The sequence below is a fragment of the Beta vulgaris genome, chromosome 4 (genome assembly GCF_026745355.1).
Source record: "Beta vulgaris subsp. vulgaris cultivar EL10 chromosome 4, EL10.2, whole genome shotgun sequence".
Lineage (NCBI taxonomy): Eukaryota > Viridiplantae > Streptophyta > Magnoliopsida > Caryophyllales > Amaranthaceae > Beta > Beta vulgaris.
Genome location: NC_079205.1, coordinates 18034360 through 18059684, shown reverse-complemented (window position 1 = coordinate 18059684; position 25325 = coordinate 18034360). Strand labels below are relative to the sequence as shown.

The following is a 25325-nucleotide window of genomic DNA, read 5'->3' as shown; positions in this document are numbered from 1 at the left end:
GCTTGGTTGGTGTCAACACAAGTATAAAATGAATGCAACGTAAAGTGAAACGAGAATAGGTTATAGACTTTAGACTGGTGCACGTCTAGAGTTGGACACTAAGGGTTGGGGTACATAGTCCGCCGTGATATGTATCTTCGAGGTTGGATTGATCACCATTCCTCTTTAGTTCAAAGGTTCCTCGATATCGCAGGTCATTCTGGTTTACGGAGTCATGACCGTATTTCCTATTTCAGTATAGACAACTCGTCCCATAACTATTCCATTTAAAGAAGAAATAAAAGTTAGAGTCTAGTTCAGTAAGAGTTATCTGCAATTGTATGTATTATTATTTTATTCTATAAGTTGTGTTGTAGTATCATGTTTAGGATTATTGTTGTCTGATATGTAGTACTCAGCTTTGCTAATTACGTGCTTGTCTGTGTTTGTGATCATGGCTTTGCCTATTGATCCTGTGGTGATCCTTCGGGGGAGCAGAGTCAAGAAAGCATTGACATTACAGGTTCGAAGATGCATACCATTGGGGAATCTGGAATGGAGAGGCTTTTGTGACATTAGTATCATTTGAGTTGTTTCTAGGAATTTATATTTTCAGACTTTAGCTTTAAGTTGGTGTGTTTCAGTTCAAACATTGTTTGACTCTTATTTCATAAGTTTAATAAAGTTGGTTTTGTTTTAGTAAGATTTTCCGCTGCAAAATTCTGAGTAAGCCGAAACGTTATCACACGGGCGATAATGCCTGGGTAATTCTCTAAGTTTTATATTATAAGTATTTTCTAGAAAGAGAGAATTATCGGGGTGTTACAGTCGTATTATCAACTTGCCTTGTGAGCAAGCAGCACATGAGAAATCATTAGGAAGAATCTTCTGGTTCTTCAATGAATGTCCACATGAATTTTCAATTATTTTTCGCATCATTATTGAACCAGGGTGGCCCAACCGGTCATGCCAAATAGTGAAATTATCTGCAAACTTCCTGTTTACTATGGCATATGTTTCAATTGTATTGATTTTAGTATAGTACAGACCAGTGGAAAATGCAGGTAATTTCTCCAAAATATTCTTAGTGCCTTGGGTAATACTCGTGATATGAAGGTATTCAACATTTCCTTCACTTATTGTCTCAATATGATATCCATTATGGCGAATATCTTTAAAGCTCAATAAATTTCTTTGAGATTTGGGAGAATATAGTGCATCAATGATTTCAAATTTCGTTCCCATAGGCAGTAATATATTTGTTCTTCCGGAGCCTTCAATTATCTTTGTACTACCTGATATAGTACTCACACTAGTTTCTTTCATTGTCAAATAAGAGAAATATCTCTTGCTTTTTAGTATGGTATGAGTAGTTGCACTGTCTGCTAGGCATAAATCTTCACCATTCATTGCTAACTGGACTTGAGGGGCATTCATATTCTTCAAATAAATGAAATAACAATAATATATAAGAATAACTAAATAACCAAAATTTAACAATGTCATATAAAATCATAGTACTAACAAATAAAATCTAAAATAAAATAACATAATCCAAACAAAAATCCATAGTAATAACTTAATAAACGAAAACGAAGTTTTATTCTTTAAAAAGGCCATAATCTAATCTAAGGATTAATTATTCCCTTCAGGGGTGGTGAAGAAATCAGCAACTTCCAGGTGAGTTGTATTGCCACAATCAAAATCACCTTCGCCATCTTCGTACACAAGATTTGTTTCTACTTTCTTTCCCTTTTGCTTCAATGATTGTTGATAGAGGTCAACCAAGTGTTTTGGTGTACGACACGTACGAGACCAATGACCTTTTCCTCCACATCTGTAACATACATTGGTCACGTTCTCATTTTTATCTTTCTCTTGTTTGTTATCATCTTTATTGTCCCCCTTCTGGTGGGAATATGAATTCTGGAAATAACCACCTCGGCCTCGGCCTCGACCATATCCGTATCCACGTCCACGTCCACGACCTCGACCATGTCCACGTCCACGTCCACGACCACTATTGTTGGCATGATATTTTTCTTTCCCATTATGGGATGTCGCATTCGCTTCAGGGAATGGAGCAGAACCAGTTGGACGTGATTCATGATTTTTCATCAGTAGCTCATTATTTTGCTCAGCCACAAGGAGACAAGATATAAGTTCAGAATATTTCTTAAATTCCTTTTCACGGTATTGTGTCTGCAGGACAACATTATTCGCATGAAAGGTAGTGTATGTTTTCTCTAGCATTTCTGCATCAGTGATTTTCTCTCCACATAATTTCAACTGTGAAGTAATTCTGAACATAGCTGAGTTATATTCACTTACAGACTTAAAGTCTTGTAGTCTTAAATGTAACCAGTCATAACGAGCTTTGGGTAGTATTACAGTTTTCTGGTGGTCATACCTTTTCTTTAGATTACTCCAAAGGACTTGTGGATCTTTCACAGTCAAGTACTCAATCTTAAGACCTTCATGGAGGTGGCGGCGAAGAAATATCATAGCCTTAGCTTTGTTTTGACTTGTTGCTTTATTGCCTGCTTTGATTGTATCACCAAGGTCTTTTGCATCTAGGTGAATTTCAGCGTCTAACACGACAAATAGTTCTTTCCAGTAATATCAAGGGCCGCAAATTCAAGTTTTGTAAGGTTCGACATAGTTCACTATATACAAGTGATAGTAGGGAATGTAAGAATATAATTCGAATAAATAATGTTCCTATAGTATTATACATGTTTTAGACGCAGGAATAAAACAAAAAAAACAAATAGTAACCAAACTGACGAGGCTTTCATATGCAGAATCAAGTCTAATATAATTCCAGACAAGTTGTAATTTAATAACAAACAAGCAAAATAAATTTGCTTTGCTAAGTTTATGAGTTGTCACATGTATTACTAAGCAAATTCCTACTGTCCTACATGTATCACACGAAGCACCGCAACAAAATACTACAATAAGTCAAACCAAGTTGACATCACAGTGGCAAACACATGACAGTAAGAAGCAAAGGCAATCACACTTTTGTATCCATGGTGTTGATGATTTTACATAATTAAAAAAAAAATCAAAGTAATGTTAGTGTTATATGCTGCTGTTGCACATTAATCATATAAAGGAAAAAAAAATCATAGACAAATTCAAGTGATGTATGCTCGGTGTTATATCAATATGAATAATCATCAAGCATCAAACGAGTGGGAATTCAAGAAAAAAAACGTATTGCGTGTGTTACACCACGGAAATCTAAATCAATAGCAGGCCTACCAAAAGTGACAAAATAATTAACTTTGTTTCGTTTTGAAGCGAAAAAAAAAAATTCAAAGAAATAACACGAGACATAGGGTGCGTTACCTTGCATTCACAAAAGTCGAAATTGGGTTGCAAACCTCAATGACAGATGATTTCCTTGGTTTCTTGTTTGCTCAGTCGGCTAGGGTTTGGTGCTGATAACGTGTTGTAAATAAACTGAAGAGAGAAAATAGAAGAGAGAATCGTCTTGTATCTTATTCCATATAGTCCAGGGTATATATATACAATAGAATAGTTAGGGTTTTACTTGGAGAACAAAACCCTAGAATATCCCGGATATATTAACGGGGGTATAATGGGCATCCATATTATATTTCATAACAAAAACCACTATTTGTACCACTAACCAAACAAACCGTTAGCTTAAATTATCCAAGACAATTTTGATGTTCAATAACATAATAATCTATACAAATATATTAAAAAACATTCCTAAGCAAATGTACATGTCATGTGACCCCATCCATTGTTTCGAACCACGTCATCAACATACATTAAAAAGTTATAAACGTTATACGCTCCTTATCGTATTTGATCACGTGATCTCAAACTAATACAGTAAACTTCTAACCAACAAACTATACAACATTAGATGTTACTTTTTTAACATGAAAATATTGATAACCCACAGCAGCTCGAGCCTAATAACTATTGGGTTTATTACAACCCATGATGGCCAATAATAAATCACAACTAGGTGCAAAATTAAAACTCGAGCAGCTGAAAATAAGATAGCTGACATAGTTGAACAGCATATTACTCGGATCATTTGCATGAAACCAGGAGACAATTACCACAAAATTTCAGAATCCAGACAAGCAGAATGGATCCTTAGATGATACATCATACAAGGTAGCAGTATCTACGGTCATATCAATATGCACAGGTGGTGGTGAGGTATGTTTACAAGTGTGTGGCAGTCCTATATACAATTCGACGTTGATACATGATGCTGCAGGGAGAGGCTAAAACTCGATACCACTGTTTACTTGTATAGAGAATGCTGGGTTGCCAACATTGCAAAGAGGAGTCTCAACTCTCAGGACAATCCCGCTGCTTCCAACATTCCCGTTCCACTTAGATCTACCAAGCTGAATTTGTTGCAGCAGAAAAGTGAAAGAAGTTAGCACAGACAATTTCAAGACTAAGAACAAGAAACAAACAGATAACACATGTCCAACAAAAACATGCATTTGAACCACAACATAACTCCTATAATTTAGGACAAAAGTTTTGAACCATTAAATAGAAATTATATTTTATCCTTTGTTCACATCTTTTGTTTTTCAAGTCAAACTTTAGGTATGACTCCCTTGGTCTTCAATTGCTTCAAACACGCATTTCAAATTGCGCTATTTACGAAATCAAAATGCTTTACCCATTTCCTTATTTGGTAAGGGTCCACATAATAAATAGGGTTTTGCATCTTGTAGTCGCGACAGTGAAAAAGATCGCAGAACCACATTAGAGACAATATTGATGGTTTGCAGCTGCCACAACCTATATAGAACGGTTGAAGTAAGCTCAATGACCTTTAAAATGCTATAGTGATGCAATAAGGCGATCTAAATACCATCCTTCCACATAACTGTTTTGATTTCCAAGTTCCAACAGCCAGCACTCAAAGGAGAAGGCCCTATGTTACATGGACCTAAAGTATTCGAGTTGCCTGGCTCACCATGGGTCAACATGGCTCAAACATGTAGAGCACCATGACTCTATCCCAACTTTCGACATGGGTATTTATTTATTGCTTTATTCGTTTGTTTGGGTATGTGAGCTATTAGGTAAACTTTGAATGATAAAATTTAGCAAGCAAAAAAAAAAAGGTTAGCACAGCCAAGGAAGTAATGGATTCTATGTCTCTTCCCAGGATGGAGTAAAGGGAAAGCATTTCCATGAATATAAAAATAAATAGATAGAAATATGGTAAAGTTCTAGAAATCTAAATAAGAAAGTAAACAAGGATAGACAATTGATGGAAAACAGAAAAAAGAATTTTGACATCTTCCACGATAGCAATGAAGGCGAGGAAGGCCAAGTATGACATGGATGATAAAGAGCTTTAAAAATGATATGGAAGCATTGAATTTGCAGGAGAATCTACCACTTGCAATAGGGACTGGAGGTAGAGGATCTATGTGAACAATCACTGGAAAAAGAAAACTTGCTCCATACAGCCGTGTTGTTTCCAGATTCCAGTCACTCGATACAGCAAGCAAGGATAAGTGAAATGTAAGTAAATATAGCGTAAGAATGGAAGATAGATTGATTTACTGTAAATGGTAATCAAAACTGATCATTCTAGAGGCTCATACTCTCCCAAAAGGAAACAACAAAAATGCAAATGACTTTCGTAATAATTCTCTACTATACTCCCCTCCCTTTATATAACATCATACAACATATGACACCACCTGTCCCTAATTATTCCTTTCACTGGATTCTGTTAAGCTTGACTGGTTTTCCCCTGCTAGCCCTTGCTCTTGACTGATTTGCCCTTATCCTTGCTAACGTGTATAGATCAGCAGAGGTCGAGGATTGAGATTCATCACAAGCCAACCCCATCCTGTTGGGATTAAGGCTTTGGCGTTGTTGGTAACTACAGCAATGTGTCCCAACAATAATCGGTATCTACCTCCCTCCTTTTCTTTTGTCTCTTCCTCTACTCTGCCCTTCGGCTTTGCTGTTAATTACAAAAATGTGTTCCAATAATAATTGGTCTCCACCTGCCTCTTTCTTTCCTTTCATCTCTTCCTCTATTATGCCTCTCAAAATCCAATTTCAAGGATTCCCCCCCCCCCCCCCTTTCTCGTTACTCCACAAACAACTTTGCTTTTTGATGTCCGTATTCTTCAGCAACCCCCCCCCCCCTTTTCTCATTACTCCACAAACAACTTTGCATTTTGATGTCCGTATTCTTCAGCAATCATTGAAAGTAAGCTCACCACTGGCGCTGTTCTACCAAGACTTGCAAAGCCCTAAAGCTTCACAGGTTATTGTGGTCAGTTGACAACTATATTTTAGATGTAAGGTCTATTCAATAGACTAGAGCTGAAACAAGCAGGCTATGGGTCAAAGTAATTCAACCAGAAACTAATGGAAAAATATTCATCTACCCAGTGGATTATCTACTCATATAAGTCCAACTCTGATATTTTTTTTTCTGTTTTATGTGCATAGTTTACCCACTAGTAGATGTAGCAAGCTCAGAAATATATGACTTGCAGAGGCAATCTCCCTCCCTCCTCTGACTTGTCCTTTTTCTCTCACACTCATAGATTTAGAGTTTGAAAAGGCATAAAGGTCAGACATGAAATTAATCTCCCCCCCCCCCCCCCAAATAATTATGTTGAACCTTCGAATTGTGGAAATGATTATCTTAGGACAGTTGCAGAAACCAGCTACAAATTTCACTTACACCTCTGATAATCATTTAACCAATGTAAGCACTGTTTCAGTCCATCACTTATAAACTACAAGTAGAAATGACATCACTAAAGCTAGAGCTTCAAGCTCAAGATCCATTATGCAATACAAGATAAAGGGCACTGAAAAGAAAGGTAAACAAAAAAGTGCAGGGGAAAAAAGAGAGAAAGAAAGCAAAAGTCACTGAGAAACTTACAGAAGCAGATGCAAATGCTGTAGGATATGTCGAGTACGAACACCCGTATATTAAATTCAACTTATCCTTGACCGAATGTACAAGTTCTGCCCGTAATCCAGGATCATTTCCGCCAAAGGTAGGGGACAGACTGCCAAAAAATAGTGAAAACTTAGCGGACGTGAACGAAAAAAAAAAAAGGAATTTCACAGCTTGGGCACTAAAGCTACAGAAGTGGCATAATGCTACACTGCCCATCAAAATGTCTAAAACCCAACATGAAAGTAGCCATTGTGATACAGACCTCTACCACAACAGGGTACATCAAATGTACACTTCAATTTGATTCTATTCCAAAACCCATAGTATAAGATAACTCTTGTTATATTTCATCCTTAAACTACTCCATGATTTCTTAAAAATAAGAGTTTACTGCGTCCAGCAGATATATGGAATCCCAAACATTTCATAACGTATCCTACATAATGCAACCCCACAAGTCCCAATATAATCCACTATCCAATCATAGGAAGACTGATTTTTTGTTTTCTCATCTCATAATCCACCCTAATAAGCATGATATTGAGAAACTGAGCCATGCACATGGAGCTATGAACTTCAGAAAGGCAATTGAACACTAAAGCCACACACGCAAATGTGATAATATGCAACTTACTTCCAATTGGAGACAGATGGAAGAGGAAAGGACAACAGGGGAAATAGAAGGATCATAAGTAATAGTGGAATAGAGGATACCTCAATTGGATAGTTGGCCTCATCAAAAGACCAGAACGCTTCCAAGCCAAGTCTTGTGCAAAACCAAGTGTAACTGATCTTTCAGGCAATTGTACCATAGGCATAATTTGTGTTCCCCATTTATTCTGCAAACAGCAAAACCCAGCAAATGAATCAGCCTAATTATAATAGCAGCTACTGAGAGCATACATCCAAATAGCGTAAGATTAAAATTGGGATAAATTAAAGAAACGAAATAGTATTGACCATATTAGCAGCTGCTATAATGTTCAAAGGTCCCTAACCAACCTTACAAGAGAAGCTGAACCTCATTTGACCAGGGTATTGACCCTGAGCTTGAAGCAGACCCCCACAAATAGGAACAAAGGCACTAGTGGTTAGTCCCTCCCCTGCTACATAAGTAAGCTGCCCATTCGGGAACTGTAGATCCATGAATGACTGGAAGGCAACAAAGAAATAGTTAGATTCTATCTAATTAGGCAACATCACATAATGCTTCCACCATCCTTCAGGGACACATCTTCATCCAATAGTGAGGTAACAAGAGGCTTGCTACTACAACAATGTTTTAGAGATTATGAGATAAGCTTCTCTGATACAAATAAATACATCATCTGATCAGACATCTGGACGGACTTTTCTAGTATACAGACTCAACAAAGGAAATAAACCTAACAAGTATAGTATAATCACCCAATTTCAAAAGCTAGATGAAGTATACTCTTTGTACAAACACAAAGTTAGAAATGCCTGTTTTATATACAGAAAACCAAGATTCTGAACACTTTGCCTCAAAGGGTTACAGTTTGCAGTTGACAGGAAAACCATGCACAGCTTATTCACATGACATATGAAATAAGGAGAAACATAAATAATAAAAAAAAAAATCTCACATTAACCGCATCACAAAGCCATAAAGCAAGCTCAACATTTTACGACATTTACCGATCAGAGGTAGAATTGCACATGTCAACAAGCAGTCTCTAATTTAGGGGTAATTGACATTTTCATTAGTAGGATTCCAGCACAATCTTGACTTTTACAACCAAATCCTTTGAATTTGACTTTTATTTGTGCCTTTTATTTAACCTTAAAGATGGATTCACCAATAAACATTACTGTTCATAATAGTTTCTTCAGATTGCAATTGGCATTCCCTTTGGTGGGAACTGAGCTGCAATTTCCAAAGCACTTGTTTAGTTGTATTTTCAAGATAATAAAACCACTCACCAACAAGAGCAATCATTTTAAGATTACAACAAACAAAAAAAAAAACCATACTTTCTGTTATTTATAATATCCGTAACCACTCCCATGCCCTTAACATTTAGAGAAACATCTTCTTTGACCTTGTCATGTCTTAGTACATTATTGCCACATGAAAGGATAGTATTAACAGTAGCTTGATGGAATGAAGATGATCCCTTAGCAAATGTTTAAATAAAAAATAACATCTCATGCAAAGTTAATTAATCTGCACCAGAAAACTTAAACTTACACAAGCCAAAGGGTTGAGACAAATCATTGACATCAAAAGCCACCTTCTGTGCTTAGTCCAAACTGCTGGACAGATGGAGTGCAAACCATTCTAAAATCAAATGAAACAAAAGGGTGAGTAAAATAGATCTGGGAAAATATATGAAAACTTAATATAGATATATTATATAAGCTAATTCAATACAATGTTCATAGCATAACTGACTAACGGTGACTTAAAATCAATCCCTCTATTACAAGGCTGCATATGTCTGACCCCAAATGTCCTGAGGAGTCGAGGATGAGAGCCTATCTAGAGACGCCTTGTCGATGTTAATGTTATCCACCATGATAGTAATGATGCTTATAGAACAGAATTATTTATAAGATGCCAATATATTGTTTGCTCAATAATGGGAAAGATTCCATAGATAAGCAGTTTTTTTTTGTCTCAAAACCATTTATTCAAAAGGAACAAAGGACTCCAAATTTTTAAGAACGACATGCACTTGAGGTACAAGTTCTGTAGGAATGCTTATACATTACTTTAGAGCATAATTTCATCTAAGCAGCAGATAGTTGCTATGGGGTCCTCTCCACTTTCATCACTAAATTAATCTATCAATAAGTTAAAAAAGGAAAAGGAGAGAAAAGCTGAAAAAATGCATTCTAATCACCAGGCTGATTTTAGTGTATTTGGGCAAGTTCCCTCAACACATGAGGTGCAAAGGTCAGTGCCTTCGTGCAAGAGTGCTTTAGAAGTCAGATACGAAGCCATTTTTTATTTAGAATGAAATGGGAATACCAAAGCAAAGAAGTTCAACGCACCTTCCTATCATAACCATACCAAAGCAAGTGATGCTTTGACAGATGAACTGGCAAAAGAAGTGTTGAATCACGAACAAAGAGCAAAGGTCCAAGCTGGACTAGAAAAAGAGATGAATTGACAGTTCCAGACACAGAACTACCACTTGATGCCTCAAGTCTCCATAATTCTCCACGTGCAACAACAGAACTTTGTACATCACGAGTTCTGCTGTCATATGAGGATGTCACATTTACAGTCCCCTGAGTATATAAAGATAAGATTTCATTAGACTAGGTTAAGAACTATGCTCGCAAACAGAGTAAGGATATGCCTTGTCGACAGATATTTATAATGAATCCACAAATAATGAGAAAATTCAAGGAGGAAAAGCCAACAGATTGAGCACCAAGCTTCTGTGAATCACATAGGTAGATAAAACCATAATATAAGACAACAAACAGAACAGCATTTAATTTGCTCTGTTACTCATACTCTTCATTTTACATCAAACACCCATGACAGATCCTGAACACTCTAACATGGGTATATCGTATATGTACTTTGAACCTTCATTTTGGGCCAAAATCATGAAGTTTTCCATAAAATAGCTGCATCAGACACTTTGACACATACCTGTATGCAATAACATGGTTAATTTCATCTGATTAGACACTTGGATACTCGTACCCCATGTCCAAATAACGTAGTTGATTTTGTGATCATTAGAACAGCATATCTTTCAAGGAATAGTACAAAAGAGTCAAAGCAACCCGGGCTAAGAGCAACAGGAGACTGACACATTGTAGCAAAGATGAGAAAGATATATTAAAGCCACATACAACCACATCACACACCACCACATGAAAGAAGGTTAGTGGTATCTATATAACCTGAACCTTATCTCAGTTCATGTCTGCATTGGCTTCAATCACAATACGCGGGGAATTATAACAAGTTGTCAAATCATTCTGCAAAGCTACTACAACAATCTGATCCAGGTCACTTCAGAACACCCAATGGGAGGCACAACAATAAAAATCTCATAATCAAAGTGCACAGAACTATCAATACAGAGCCACAACACAAGAACAATTGCAATTCAACATACAAACCCATGAAATAAAAGAGCTTAAAACTATTACTTCCCATATATTCAATCAAACCAACAACACATATCACAGATAATATACCTGAGATTTGCCAAATAACCCAGCAATCTTCAAGTTAAACCCCGAAAGCTCGTCTTCAACTACTCCATCAAAGCCAGCATCCGAATCCTCCGAAAACCTCAAATCCTTCCATTGCTCTGCCAATGAACCTAACTCCTCCCTAACCAGCAAACTGACATCACTCCTCTTCCCACCATTTTCAGCATGATGAAGCTTCACCTTATCATTATCATTATGCATAAACGGAACCGGAAACGACCGAAAAAACTGCTGAACCAACCCATTTAAAGAAGCCCCAAACTCAGCCCCAGCTTGACCTATTCTATTACCAATATCAAGAACCCCATTAATCCCTGAGTTATCAATCCCAAGTCCAAAGTCCCTGGGCACAAAATTCTGGGTAGGAAACTCGAAATCGACATCGAAAAGATTGGTTTTAGGAGGATTAGGCCACGCAAATGATGGAGGAGCAATATGAGATTGAATTAAACCTGTAAAACCTTGTGCTAGCTTATCAGCCAAATCTTGGCCGTGTCGCTGCACCTCTTCCCATGCTTCAAATGACCTTTCTACCGACATTCGCTGCCCAAAATTCAATCTTATAATCTTCCCCCCTTTCTCTCTCTATATCTCTATCCTTTCTCGCAAATTCGAGAGATCGTCTCACTATTTATCTTAAAGAGATCACTTTTTGTATACGTTCAAATAGTAAGGTAAGACGGTCTTTTTGTAGACTATTTATCGTAGAGGGATCACTTTTTGTTTACGCTGTTTCTCAAGTGACCTTTTAGAGAGATCGAATAGTAAGAAAGTACAGAAATGATGTCAAAAATGCATCTCTGGTGGTGAATTTGACAAGATGAGGTGAAATTTGAGGCGCGATTCTGCAAATGAGGGAATTAGGGTTTTGAGGATGAGAAGATGGAAAAATTGGGGGAAATGAAGAGAAGATAAAGGGGGTGGAAATAGTGAGGAAGAAGATAAGGAAATGATGTTATTGCGAGGAGATGGGAGTGATGGGCTCAAGGCTCTGAAACTGAAAGTAGGCGATCAATGAGGAGAGAGAGAGAGATGATTAGATGAAGCGGTATTGACACGTTATGAAGAAATTTTGTGGACTTGGACGCTGGTTTTGGAGGATAAAATAATATTATCTTTTTAAACATGGTTTGATTTACCCCTAAAAAACAAAAACAAAAACAAAAACAAAAACAAAAACAAAATAAAAACATGGTTGATTGATACAAAAATTGACATTATTGGTCCATGGTCATCTTCTTTAAAAGATTTCAACTTTTGTTTTGCTTGGAACGATTCGTAGTTTTGTGTAACTTTTTTTCAAAAAGTTACTATTAATATTCATGATTTTTTAAAAGTTGGAAGTTCTCTACCATTCAAACGAATAGTGAACTTAGTCACAAAATCTCGTAATTTTCTGTTCATAAGGTTTGGATAATTTCAGTCCTCCATTTCCTCCCTTCATCTGAGCCGCATGATGTTTTCTTCTCCTTCCTTTTTACCGTGTCTCTCTCGTCTCTCCTCTTTTCTTTGTCTTCAATCTCTTCTCTCTCATGTTTCTCTCCACAGTTTCTTCAGTTACTTCAACATAAAACCCTAGCATACTATTCCCTAATTTCTAGGGTTTTCCCTTCCGAATTTCAATTTCAAATTCATGATCCCCGGATGCAATCCGTTTGTCTAAGCAATTACAAGGTCAAATGGGTCAGGAAATTCCGACATTTTGGACTCCATTTGTAGCAAGTTCGAGCCTCACATCTTCAAGATTCGGGAAATGAAAGAGTAGACCACGATTTGGACGAATTCCAGTTTATAATTCATTTTTTTTGTGATTTCTGAGTTAGGCTTCTTCTTCTACAACAAGATGCGGCAAGATCAACGTAATAAGGTTTTTATTTTTTCCCATTCTCTCTGTCTTCATTTCTTTTTTGTGTGTTTGATCTTGTGAAGCAATTTGAGATCTGAAAAACGTTGACAAAAAAACATAGTGGGTATTTCAATAGTTTCAATGTTAGAGGATTTGTATCTATTTAGCATGCTTTAGGGTGATATTTTTCTTGCTAAGGGTTTAACTTATCAATTTTGATTAGTCAATTGATGAAGGTCTCTCTCTTTTTCTCTTTTTTTGATAAGGAAAATAAAATTAGGCAAACCCCCCATTTAGTCGGGGGGCCAACCTAAAACATCCTTGCGGATGATAAGGGAGAAATCGATACTATAATGGGGAAAACAGTACAGAAGGGAGGGGTAGTTATGGCCTTTATTAGCCATAAAATCCGCCGCTCGATTTGCTTCCCGGAAACAGTGATGAATCTTGTATACAGCTAGATCCGACGTCAGCAAAGCTGCATCAGAAAGCAAGTTAGTAATTTCCCAAGGCATATTCCAACATTTGTTAACAGCATTCACAACCGAGAGGTTGTCTCCTTCCACAAAAGATGCGAGATACTAATGGAAACTGCCCCTTGTAGACCTTCTACTAGCCCCCCAAGCTTCACCCTGTAAAATAGAAACATTAGGGCCCAGATTTCTAGCACCTGCAAGCAAAACCTTACCTTGAGAATCTCTAATAAGAAACCCAGAAGCAGCATTGCCATTAGCTAACTTAGAGCCATTTGAGCTTTGAGAACTGGACTGGGGGGGAGATCACACAAGGTTTTTACCACTCCTAGCAGTAGTAGCACAAACCGTAGCACTCCTAAGCGGCTTGCTTACAAAAGGCGGAGCAACAGTCCTCCGAGCTTTATCCCAATTCTCAGGGAACTTATGAATCGCAAAGGCAGCTTTCCTAAAAGTGATAGCTTTATTATTAAAAATAATCTTATTTCTAAAAAACCAAATGAACCACCAAATCATAGCTGAATGTTGAATGAAGTCTTTAGAAGACCTTTGGAGGCATAAGTTCAAGGATTGACGAAACGAGAATTGAGAAACAGAAAAATTAGAAGGGAGGGGAGGCCAACTGAATTCTTGTTGGAGAGTTTGATAGATTTCTTGAGAAAACGGGCATTCAAAAAACAGGTGAGTGGCCGACTCAGAATGAAAATTGCAGAAAACATACTGCCGAGGGAGGAAAATGTGGCTTCTTTCCAATCTTACCTTAGTAGGAAGGCCATCATTACAAGCTTTCCACAATAAGTTTTTGACTTTAGGAAGGAGATCAAGGTTCCAAATCCATTTATAAACCACATCAGAATGATGATGATTATACTCACTTGGAATTAACCGAACCCCAGATTTGACAGGATACTCACCATCAGGCATGAGACCCCAAAAGAGCTCATCTTCCATATTCGAACACGGGATAAACAAAGAACAAATAGAGTCCACTATCTAATTGGAACAAGCTCAAGAAGCTTGGCTTGATTCCAGGAGGAACCAAGAGCCATAACGTCAGCAACCCTTAGATTGAGAGAATCACTAGGCACTTGGATTATACTACTGATTGGGTATGGAAACACCCAGTTATCTTGCCAGAAGTGGATAGATCTACCATTACCCACATGCCAACAGAGACCTCTAGAAAAAACAGGACGGAGGCGCATAAGGTTCTTCCATTGCCAAGAAGCCCCAATCGACACCTTATGAGATAAAACAACAGACTTTCTGCAATATATTTTCTTCACTAGCTCTACCCACAGGCTAGGATGACCTTTAACCAATTTCCAAAGAAGTTTCATCTGAAGAGCCATATTGTTGGGCTTCGCCCTCCGAATCAAGGCCACCTTTTGATTTAGAGGTACAAATGCGCTCCCAACTAATAAGATTAGCACTTTTGTTATCCACTGATTTGTTCCAAAAAAAATTCCGGTACGTTTTGTCTAATCCGGCCAGGATCGGTTTAGGAAGGGTAAAACTTTGCATCTGGTAATTAGCTGTGGTAGCTAAATTATCTTGAATAAGAACTGCCCTCCCTGCTTGGGAGAGCGAGTTAGCCTTCCACTTAGGAAGTTGATTGATGGTTTTAAAAGGACCGTACTAAAAGTTTCTTTGGTGACCCTAGAATCTATAATGGGGCACCCAAGGTACTCACCTAAGGAGGAGGATTCTGACATAGCTAAGATAGAACTGAAATTGGCCTTATCGTTGTCCGACACATTCTTAGTAACCTGAAAGGCCGACTTATGAAAGTTGACTAGTTGCCCTGACATAGTACAATATTTGTCTAAAATATCCCAAATTTGTTTACAACTCGTGTCATTAGCCTTGGCAATAATCATAGTATCATCCATGAAGGTTAAAAAAGGAATTCATACACCACATTTATTGGGACTCCCACTTTCCCATTCTTGGGCCCACTAGCCGCTGCCAATTCCCTGGCTAAGAGCTCAGCGCAGAGAATAAAAAGCTATGGAGATAAAGGATCTCCTTGCCTAATACCCTGGGTGGGAAAAAACGCTCACCCGGAACTCCATTCACTAGGACTGAAAAGGAGGGAGAAGAGATACACTATTTAATTTAGTGAATCCATGTGGACAAAACCCTAATTTAGATAGGGTTGCAAGAACAAATATAGTTCCATTCCAACCTATCATAAGCTTTCTCCATATCCAATTTTATAGTTATCCATCCTTCAATTCCAGTTTTCTTCCGAAAAGAATGGAAAACCTCATGGGCACTTAAGATATTATCTTGAATCAATCTGTAAGGAACAAAAGCCCCATGGAGAGGGTGAATAATGTTCCCTAAGACAGTTTTTAGGCGATTAGTGATGACTTTAGAAATTACTTTGTAAATTGTATAACAAAGGCTTATAGGGCGAAAATGATTTGTTGTAGATGGGTTTTCAATCTTAGGAATTAAAGCTAGGAAAGTATGATTAATTTCTCGAAGAATGTTGCCAGAATGGAAAAAAGCTTTGACTGCACGGATCACTGAATTTCCTACAAGAATCCAGTACTTTTGAAAAAAGAAAGGGGAAAAATCATCCGGACCCGGGGATTTATCAGGCGCCAATTCAAATAATGCACACTTAATCTCTTTGCCAGTCATCTCCCTAGTTAGAAAAATATTTTCCTCAGGCGAGATCACCGGGTTAACAGATGGAAATCAGAGTCTTGAAAAAGGCACAAGTTGTTCGAGATGAAACGTTGCCTAAACTCTTCGGTTATGGCCATCGCAATTTCTGAAGGTCTTGAGATTTGCTCTTGGGAGGCCATAGTGAATTCACGAATTTGATTCCAGCTACGCCTAATAGTAGCATGGGCATGATAGTATTTTGTATTGGAATCCCTTTGGGTGAGGAAAGTTGTTTTGCTTTTTATTTCCAGTATTCTTCGGAATAGGATAACAGTTTCAATCGCTTCTTAAGTAACAATTTTTGCCTGGTCTGGAGCCGTGGGAGATTAACATTAGTAAGTATTTGTTGTTGTATGGTTTGTAACTGGGAGTCAACTATTCTAATTTGTCGAAATATATTCCCAAATTAGTTGGTTCCAAACTTTAATTTTAGCCTTGAGAGCTTTACATTTACTCACCAAGCAAAACATATTAAAACTTGAAAATCGAGTGCACCAAATTTTTTTACCTAAGTTATCAAAATCCTTCCTAGTGCACCACATGTTTTCAAAACGAAAAGGCTAAGCCTCATTAACATACTTAGGCAAAAATTGAAGCACCACTTGATAGTGATCCAAGGAAGAAAAAATATTATGTTTTACACTTGCTTGGGGAAACATAGCCAACCAATCAATGCTGGCTACCCCTTTGTCTAATCATTCATAGAGATTGTAAATAGCAGATACACTTCTACGCCATGTAAAGCGAGGCCCAACAAAAAGAACCTCTGCACAATTCACTTGATTAAAAAGGGCATCCATTATTTTTAGTCTGTTTCGATGGAAAGGAGCACCACCATTTTTTTCTAGCATACAACTTATTTCATTAAAATCCCCCAGTATTATTCTCACACTTGTACATGGTATCACAGCCAAGGTTTTTTTTTCTCTCTCTAAAAATTATTTTACCTTTCCTCAAATAAATTAATTTTTTTTTAATCGTCATGGATCTTGGGCCTCTTGCTTCCGCCACCCCTTCTTCCTCCGTGACTCACTCGTCGGCGTCGACCTCCGGTCCGCCGTTGCCTCCGCCGGCGAGAACAACCGTGGCCCTGCCGCAATTACCGTCGTTCGTCGTGACCCACGGTGACGCTTACGCGTCCCCCAGCCGTCCCCTTGCCAGCGCCTACTCGGCCCCTTTTCGTGGCTTCCCTTCGGCCCTCCTCAACGAGGCCTCACCCAGCCGTCCAACCACCGGCCCTTTCTGGTCGGCCACCGTCGGCAGTGGCTCCTCCACGCCATCAACGTCACGCAACCAGCCGCGCTACCCACCAGGTTTTCCGCCACACTCTGCGCCACCTTCAACCACCGGCATGTTTCATCAATACACCATGCCGCCGAGTTCATCTATATTTGCCCTACCACAAATTTCTGCCCCTAATCTAAGCAATTTGGTAACAACTCTTCTCCTGAAGATTATTTATTGTGGAAAACCCAGATTACTTGTTTGCTTCTTTCGCATCAATTACTTGGTATGGTTGAAGGCACTATTTCTATTCCTCCTGCTAATGTTATTGATGATCATGGCATGAATGTTCCTAATCCTCAGTTTTATGAATATTTACGTGTGGATCAACAAATTAAATCATGGATTTTTGCCACCTTATCTAGGGATGTTTTTGTGGATGTTCATGATTTATCTACCTCTGTAGAAATTTGGACTAGGTTAAAATCTAGATTTATGCATGCTAGTATGGCCAGATCAATGGAATTAAAGGGACGATTAACTCGTATTAAAAAGAATGCTTCCCAGACCATGGATGGATATTTACGTGAGATTAAGGTGATTGTTGATTCCCTTGCTGCTATTTAGTCTCCTGTGTCGAACTAGGATTTAGTGCAGTATACTCTTATTGGTCTGGATCGTGATTCTGAGTATGATCATATTGTCATCACTTTGCTACATTATCCGTTCCCTATCAGTTTCGATGATCTGCGTCCTAAGTTGCTCCTTCATGAACAACGTTTGTTAAATTCTAAGGATGCATCTTATCCCACATCTCATCATGCCTTACTTGCTGTTAAATCTACTGGTTATGGATCTTGTTCTTCCTCCCAGTCTAGTTCTGGAGGGAGAAATCGGGGAAGGAATAACAGAAATAGAGGTGGTGATAATAATCGTGGGGGTAACAACAATCAGAATGGTTGTGACAATAATGGTGGAAATGGAGGCAATGATAATTCTCGTGGCTCTGGAAACAACAATGGTAATCGGGGACGCTCAAAGTATGGTAAATTTTTTAACTTGTCTTCCTATATTATGCCTTGCCTAGATTATATTACTAATAATTTGTCGTCTGCAGGGAGTAATTCATCAAGTAACAATGTAACCTCTACCCCTACTTCCGATACATGTGGTTTTGTTGGTTTCCAGGTCACCAAGCTGCCTTTAGTCCCACGTTTCAATTCCTCTTTGTTCCCTCCTCCTCGAAAGTGTCACTCGAGCCTTAGCTGCACTGTCTGTTGGTGGTGAAGCTAATGACTCAGTCTGGTACCCGGATTCGGGAGCTGCATCTCACATGACTCCTCAGGATGGTACGTTTCTATAAAACTCCTTATACTGGGTCTAGTTCTTGTAGTTGGTAATGGTACCTTACTCCCAATTAAAAGTACTGGAAATTTAACTTTAAAAACTGCAAGTCGTCCCCTCCGTTTATCATCTGTCTGTCATGTCCCTAATTTAAAACATAATTTATTATCAGTTAACAAGTTGTGTCATGAAAATGATTGTGTTGTGAGTTTTGATAAAAATTCTGTTTATGTTAAGGACCAGATAACGGGGGAAGTTCTGCTTCAGGGAACCAGTAAGCAAGGTGTCTACCCTCTTCAGCCCAGCATTGTCCCTCCTGAGCCTTCAGTTCCTGCTTTCCTAGCCATTAAGGAGTCGGGTGACGTGTGGCATGCCCATCTGGGTCATACATCTTCTAGCATTATAGGACATTTATGTTCAAATAAATACATCACATGTACCTCTAAGTTTCATGATGTGTTGGTGTAAGCTGGGAAATTACATCGTTTACCTTTTGATTCAGTTGAACATATTTCTACATATCCATATATAAAATTCATAGTGATCTTAGGCAATCTCCCATTTTGTCAAATCAATTATTTCGATATTATGTTGTGTTTGTTGATGATTTTTCGCGCTATTCCTGGATTTATCCTTTACGTCGAAAATCGGAAGCTTATTCTAAATTCCTTATGTTTCAAAAGATGGTTGAAAATCTTTTTAATTGCAAAATTAAAAATTTTCAAAGTGATGGAGGCAGGAATTTGACAATTCTCCTCTTCTTCAACATTTTTCTGACAATGGTATTATTTTTCAAAAATCTTGTCCCCACACTCCAGCTCAAAACGGTGTTAGAACGCAAACATCGTCATATCATTGAAATGGCTCGTACTATGATTATTCATTCTGACTTCCCTGTGGAATTTTGGGTTGATGCATCTTATACTGCCACTTACACTATCAATGATTACCCAGCTGGTTTTAGGGGTGTTTCTCCTTTTGAAAAATTATTTCATCGTCCTCCTTCCTATCAATTTTTGAAAACATTTGGATGTGAATGCTTTCCTTTGTTTTTGAACTCTAAAAATCACAAACTGCAACCTAAATCTAAAATCTGTGTTTTTATTGAATATGCATTGGAATATAAATGGTATCGATGTTTTGATCCTACTACCAAGAAAGTCTACACTAGTCGCCATGTTCTTTTCCATGAACATGAATTCCCGTATCGTGCTTTAGTTGGCTCTAAGTCTTCTGTGCCTTACACCTCTGCGCTAGTATTGACTTGTGACTGGAATCTCACAAATGTAGCTCGTACTGACCCGCAAACGCCTATAGGACCCTTGTCCTCTGCGCCCCGCAATCTCGCTGCCTCCCTTCCGGCCGCGGACACGCCATTTTTGCGGTCTGCCTCGTCCGTGCTGCCCTCAGCACCCTCGACTTCTCCTCGCAGTCTTGCTGCGTCAGCCCCCCATCCTCGTCCGCATCTACTAACGCGTCTAGTCCGTCTCTAGTGTCTGCCTCGCCCGCTGTCGAGCAAGCGCTCGATGGCCTAGCCCGTCAACTTCCGGTTTCTACCCTGCCAGCTTGTGCGTCCTCGCCAACTGCCACGCCCCTCTCCCACGTCCCACCATCGTCGTCTAGTCTTGCGTTGTCCAACCCACCCGTGTCACACCCACCTTCTGTAGTTGTCAATCACCATCCTATGGTTACTCGCTTAAAGGACGGTGTGTCTAAGCCTTGTGTCTTAATGAAATTAAACACTGAAATTGTAGAGTCTGAACCTACTAATTTTAAGCAAGCTTCTAAAGACTCACATTGGCGTCAAAATATGTTAGATGAATATAATACTTTGATTAAAAATGACACATGGGAGTTGGTACCTCGCAACTATGATAAGAATCTACTTGGTTGTAAGTGGGTTTACAGGATTAAATATCATATTGATGGTTCGGTGGAGCGGTTCAAAGCCAGACTTGTTGTTTTTGGCAATCACCAGCAGGCAGGTATTGATTACTTTGAAACCTTCAGTCCTGTTGTTAAACCTACTACTGTTCGCTTGGTTCTTACTATTGTTGTTTCTCTAAAATGGTCTATTCGTCAGTTATATGTCAAAAATGCGTTTCTTCATGGTTTTCTCAATGAAGAGGTTTACATGCGTCAACCTCCGGGTTTTATTCATCCATCAACCTACTCATATTTGTCGTCTTCGTAAGTCCATTTATGGTTTGAAACAGGCTCCTCGAGCTTGGTTCTCTAGGTTTAGCAATTTTCTATTATCTATTGGTTTCAAGTGCAGCAGTTGTGACACTTCTATGTTCACTCTAAAACATAATGGTCATCTCATTATTCTGCTATTATATGTTGATGACATTGTCCTTACTGGTAGTAGTCCTCCTCTTGTTGCCAAATTCATATTTGTCCTTTCTTCTCAATTTGCTATGAAGGATTTAGGGGATCTTCATTATTTTTTAGGTGTGCAGGTTGTGCGTACTCCCTCTGGTTTATTTTTGTCTCAGCATAAGTATGTTTCTGATTTACTTCATAAATTCCATCTTCATACTGTTAAACCAGTTACCACTCCTGTTGTCTCTAAAGTAACATTGTCTCTACTTGATGGAGAACTTCTTGCTGATCCTACAAATTATCGTAGTATAGTTGGTGCATTGCAATACTTAACTATGACTCGTCCAGATATTGCTTATACTGTTAATATGGTGTCTCAGTTTATGCATGTTCCTCGTACTACTCACCTTCATGTTGTGAAAAGAATTTTCAAATATCTGCAGGGCACTTTGGATTATGGGCTTTATTTATATTTTTTTTTTTGAGGGGAAACATCAAAGCTAGCATTAATCAAGGGACAAAGTGTCCATCAAAATATAAGGAGCCACCTCCGGAGGGGAATGGTTCTCCCAAATCTGTTCAACCCCAAAAGGAGTTAGCCTAGCTAAATGATGCGCAACAGAGTTTCCGTCCCTTTTAACATGAGACCAAGAAAAAGAAGGAAAGATAGCACAAGCAGCTAAAATATTAGAGAAAGATAGCACAAGCAGCTAAAATATTAGAAAAAATATTATCTAAATCCGTAAGAAAGACTGCATTCTTCGAAAGCCGCTTTATAATTGTTTGACAATCTGACTCGAGGATGATTCTTTGGAGGCCAAACCTTCTGCTCAGTCGCACCCCCATCGCAAGTGCTTTAGCCTCGGCTATTTTGAGAGTCCAGCTTGCATGAACTCGGCGTGTTGCAGCGAACACCACCTTGCCCTCACTGTCACGCGCAATAACTCCTAAACCCACCCAGCCAATAGTCTCTAATGACGCATCAACATTCACCTTGAACACATCTGCTGGCGGTGGTTGCCACACAGCTGAACTCGCTGGGTACACTTGTGGCCTGCGCGAATAAATCGCTTGCGTACTTGCCTTGCTCCTCCACATATCTCGTAACCCTCTTTAATAAAACCTGATTCGGGGTTATCTTATCATTGAACACTTTATTGTTTCGTTCGCCCCATATGCACCATAAAAGAAACCCCGTTTTGATTCTCATTTACACATCCACTTGGTTCCATGACGCAATAATCTCACACATCGAGAGGATCTCATCCACAGCCTTTAATGGTTCACAGCCACTTTCCTTCCATAAATCCTCCAACCGAGAGCAGCTAAATAGAGCGTGGTGGGCAGTTTCGGGCTGACCACAGCCCCACATATGCCGCCTCCACAAGATTACGGTAGTGCAGGAGAGCACGAACCGGTAGGGTGTGAGTACATAGTCTCCAAAGAAAATTCCGGACCTTGGGGCTGACATCCAAGCTCCATATATCAACCCACGAACGATGATAATTATCTAGATTGCCTATTGTTATTGCCTATTCTGATGCAGATAGGGCAGGATATCCTGACACACGGCGTTCTACTACTGGTATTGCTGTTTTGCTTGGGAAAAATTTAATTTCCTGGCGTTCGAAAAAGCAACCTACTGTCTCCAAGTCCTCCACTGAAGCTAAATATAGGGGCGTTGCTTACACAGCTGCTCAAACTATTTGGCTCAAGCAACTTCTTGCTGACATTGGCCATTTTCTTCGTCGTCCTATCATTGTCTATTGTGATGATAATGTCTCTGCTACTTATCTCACTGCTAACCCAGTTCATCATGAACGTAGCAAACATATTGACGTCGATTACCATTTTGTTCGCGAAATGGTTGCCAAGGGAGGACTTATTGTTCGACATCTTCCTACTCAGTATCAGGTTGCAGACATTTTTACTAAGGGCTTATCTACTGACTTGTTTACTAGGGGTGAGCAGAAATTCCGGGTACCCGGACCCAGACCCGGTATGGACCCGCCGGGTCCGGACCCGGACCCGGTTCAGCTGGGTCCGGGTCTGGGTCCAAAAAAAGGTACCCAGTTGCAACTGGTTCCAATTCTGGGTAGAGTTTTTTCTGACCCGATACCTGGTGGGTACCCGGTTTGACCGGTCCCGGGTCCGGGTACCCGGTGGGAGCGGGTCTGGATCCGGGTACCCGGTACTTGGAATTGGTTTTTAGTTATATTTTAATAGTGAGGTGCTGAGTTGGCCCAAACATAATGAAAGACAAATCAGCCCAATCCACTTTAGATTGTAACCCTAAGTCTAAATTCTAAAGCTCCCTCCCACCCAACCGTTTTTGCCTCTTCTTTCTCTCATACTTCATTTCTCCCCCTCAATAATCTATACTGTGTTCAATGTTCATAGCAAATAGCAATCATCATTTTTAAGGTATTTTTCTTTTTACAGTTTATCTCTTTCATTTTAAATTTCTGTATTTTTTTTTTATAAATTCGTGCTTTTGTTATATAAATTCAGTTCATTATGGTTTTTTTTTTTTTACTTTTGTGGAATTTCGAAATTAATGAATGAAATATTGAACAAATGTATTCGTTCCATGTTTAGATATGAAGTAATTGATTTGTTTCTCCCATGTTATTTGTATTTATATGTCAAACTGTTGTTGGTTGTACATAATTCTGCCGGGTTAAACTTCTTCTAGTGAATCAATACATTTGGTTGTATATAATTCATGAGACACTCAAGCATCACAGTCAGACTTCGTCTACTGTATTCATTTTAAATTTCTGTCTTTTTTTTTTATAAATTCGTGTTTTGTTATATAACTTTGTTTGACTCTGCTCCATTCATTCACTAATTTGATGTAGATATTTGTCTCTTGTTCTTTTCAATCATTGTTCATCATGGTACTTACTACTTAATTTATATTTGTGCCACATTCTATATTTAATGACAGAATCTGTATTTGTCTCCCTAATGACAGAATCTGTATAATGACATAATCTGTATTCAATCATTGTTCATCACTAATTTTTTTTCTTCCTTTCAGTGGCTTTATAATGACAGAATCTGTATCGGAACGGATCATTTTGGATGATGAAAGTGATGTTGGCACGGGAAACAAATCTGCAGAGCCACCCAAGATTGGTGACAAAAGGAAGTCGGAGTATTGGAATCATTTTTGGGACATAAGAGATCCATTAACTAGTAAAGTTAAAAAAGTAAGATGCAAGTATTGTGAAAAGGTTTTATGTGGTAATACTAATAATGGGACTTCCTCTTTGAAAAAACACCTTCTTACTTGTGTGAAATACCCTGTAGATATTGATAAAAAACAGAAACTTATTTCTGTTTTTAGACCTTCTCCATCAGCACCTGCTACTGAAGTTTCATTGAATAATAATTTTGATCAAAATGCAACTAGACTTGCTTTGGCTAGAATGGTTATTGTTGATGAGCAACCATTTTCTGTAGTAGAGCATGAAGGATTTAGATACTTTTGTCATGTTGGTCTTCCATGGTTTCACATCCCTTCACGTTTCACTGTTGCAAGGGATGTGAAAAATTTATATGTTTGTGAAAGTCAAAAATTGAAGAACACATTGAAAGCTTTGAAATCAAGAGTCTCTTTAACAACTGATTGTTGGACTTCTATTCAAAATTTTAATTATCTTTGTTTGACTGCCCATTTTGTTGATGATGAGTGGAAGTTACACAAAAGGATTTTGAATTTTCAACTTATGGATAGTCATAAAGGTAAGGAGATTGGAAAAGTTGTAGAGGCATGCATTCTTAAATGGGGGATTGAGGATCGATTATCATGTTTAACAGTTGATAATGCAAGTTCTAATGATGTAGCGGTTGGATATTTGAAAACCAATTTTCATGATAAACTTGTTTTGGATGGTTCATACTTTCATATAAGGTGTGCTTGCCATGTTCTGAATTTGATTGTAAAAGATGGTTTGTCTATGGTGAAAAACTCAATTACTCGTATTCGTGGTGCCGTAAGATATGTGAGGAGTTCTCCTTCTAGAGCTAAATTGTTTGCACACTCTGCTTCGCTTGTTAAAGTTTCTTGTAAAGGGTCTGTTGTTCTTGATGTGTCAACTAGATGGAATTCTACGTTTGTTATGCTTGACACTGCTTTGAAATTTGAAAAGGCTTTTAATTGGTTTAAAGAAGATGACCCTGATTTTAGTAAGGAACTTAAGGAAGGAGTTCTAGAAAAAGAGGATTGGGTAAATGCTAAAGTGTTAGCAATGTGTTTAAAGCAATTTTACGAGTCTACTAA

The 25325-nt window shown here is 38.5% G+C and overlaps 2 protein-coding genes across 2 annotated transcripts; both read right to left on the bottom strand.

Annotated features, from left to right (window-relative positions):
- Positions 1–1614: 1614 nt before the first annotated feature.
- On the bottom strand, positions 1615–2484 carry LOC104907206 (uncharacterized). Its single transcript, XM_010696100.3, has one exon. It carries the CDS (start codon positions 2482–2484, stop codon positions 1615–1617), a length of 870 nt encoding a protein of 289 aa, XP_010694402.3.
- Positions 2485–4015: 1531 nt separating this feature from the next.
- On the bottom strand, positions 4016–12170 carry LOC104891317 (hypothetical protein). The gene is made up of 7 exons (XM_010676993.4): positions 11129–12170; positions 9959–10198; positions 9153–9242; positions 7943–8092; positions 7655–7779; positions 6920–7049; positions 4016–4385 (listed from the first exon to the last, which is right to left on the bottom strand). Exons 1-7 carry the CDS (start codon positions 11684–11686, stop codon positions 4260–4262), a joined length of 1419 nt encoding a protein of 472 aa, XP_010675295.2. The 5' UTR covers positions 11687–12170; the 3' UTR covers positions 4016–4259.
- Between the last annotated feature and the right edge of the window lie 13155 nt (positions 12171–25325).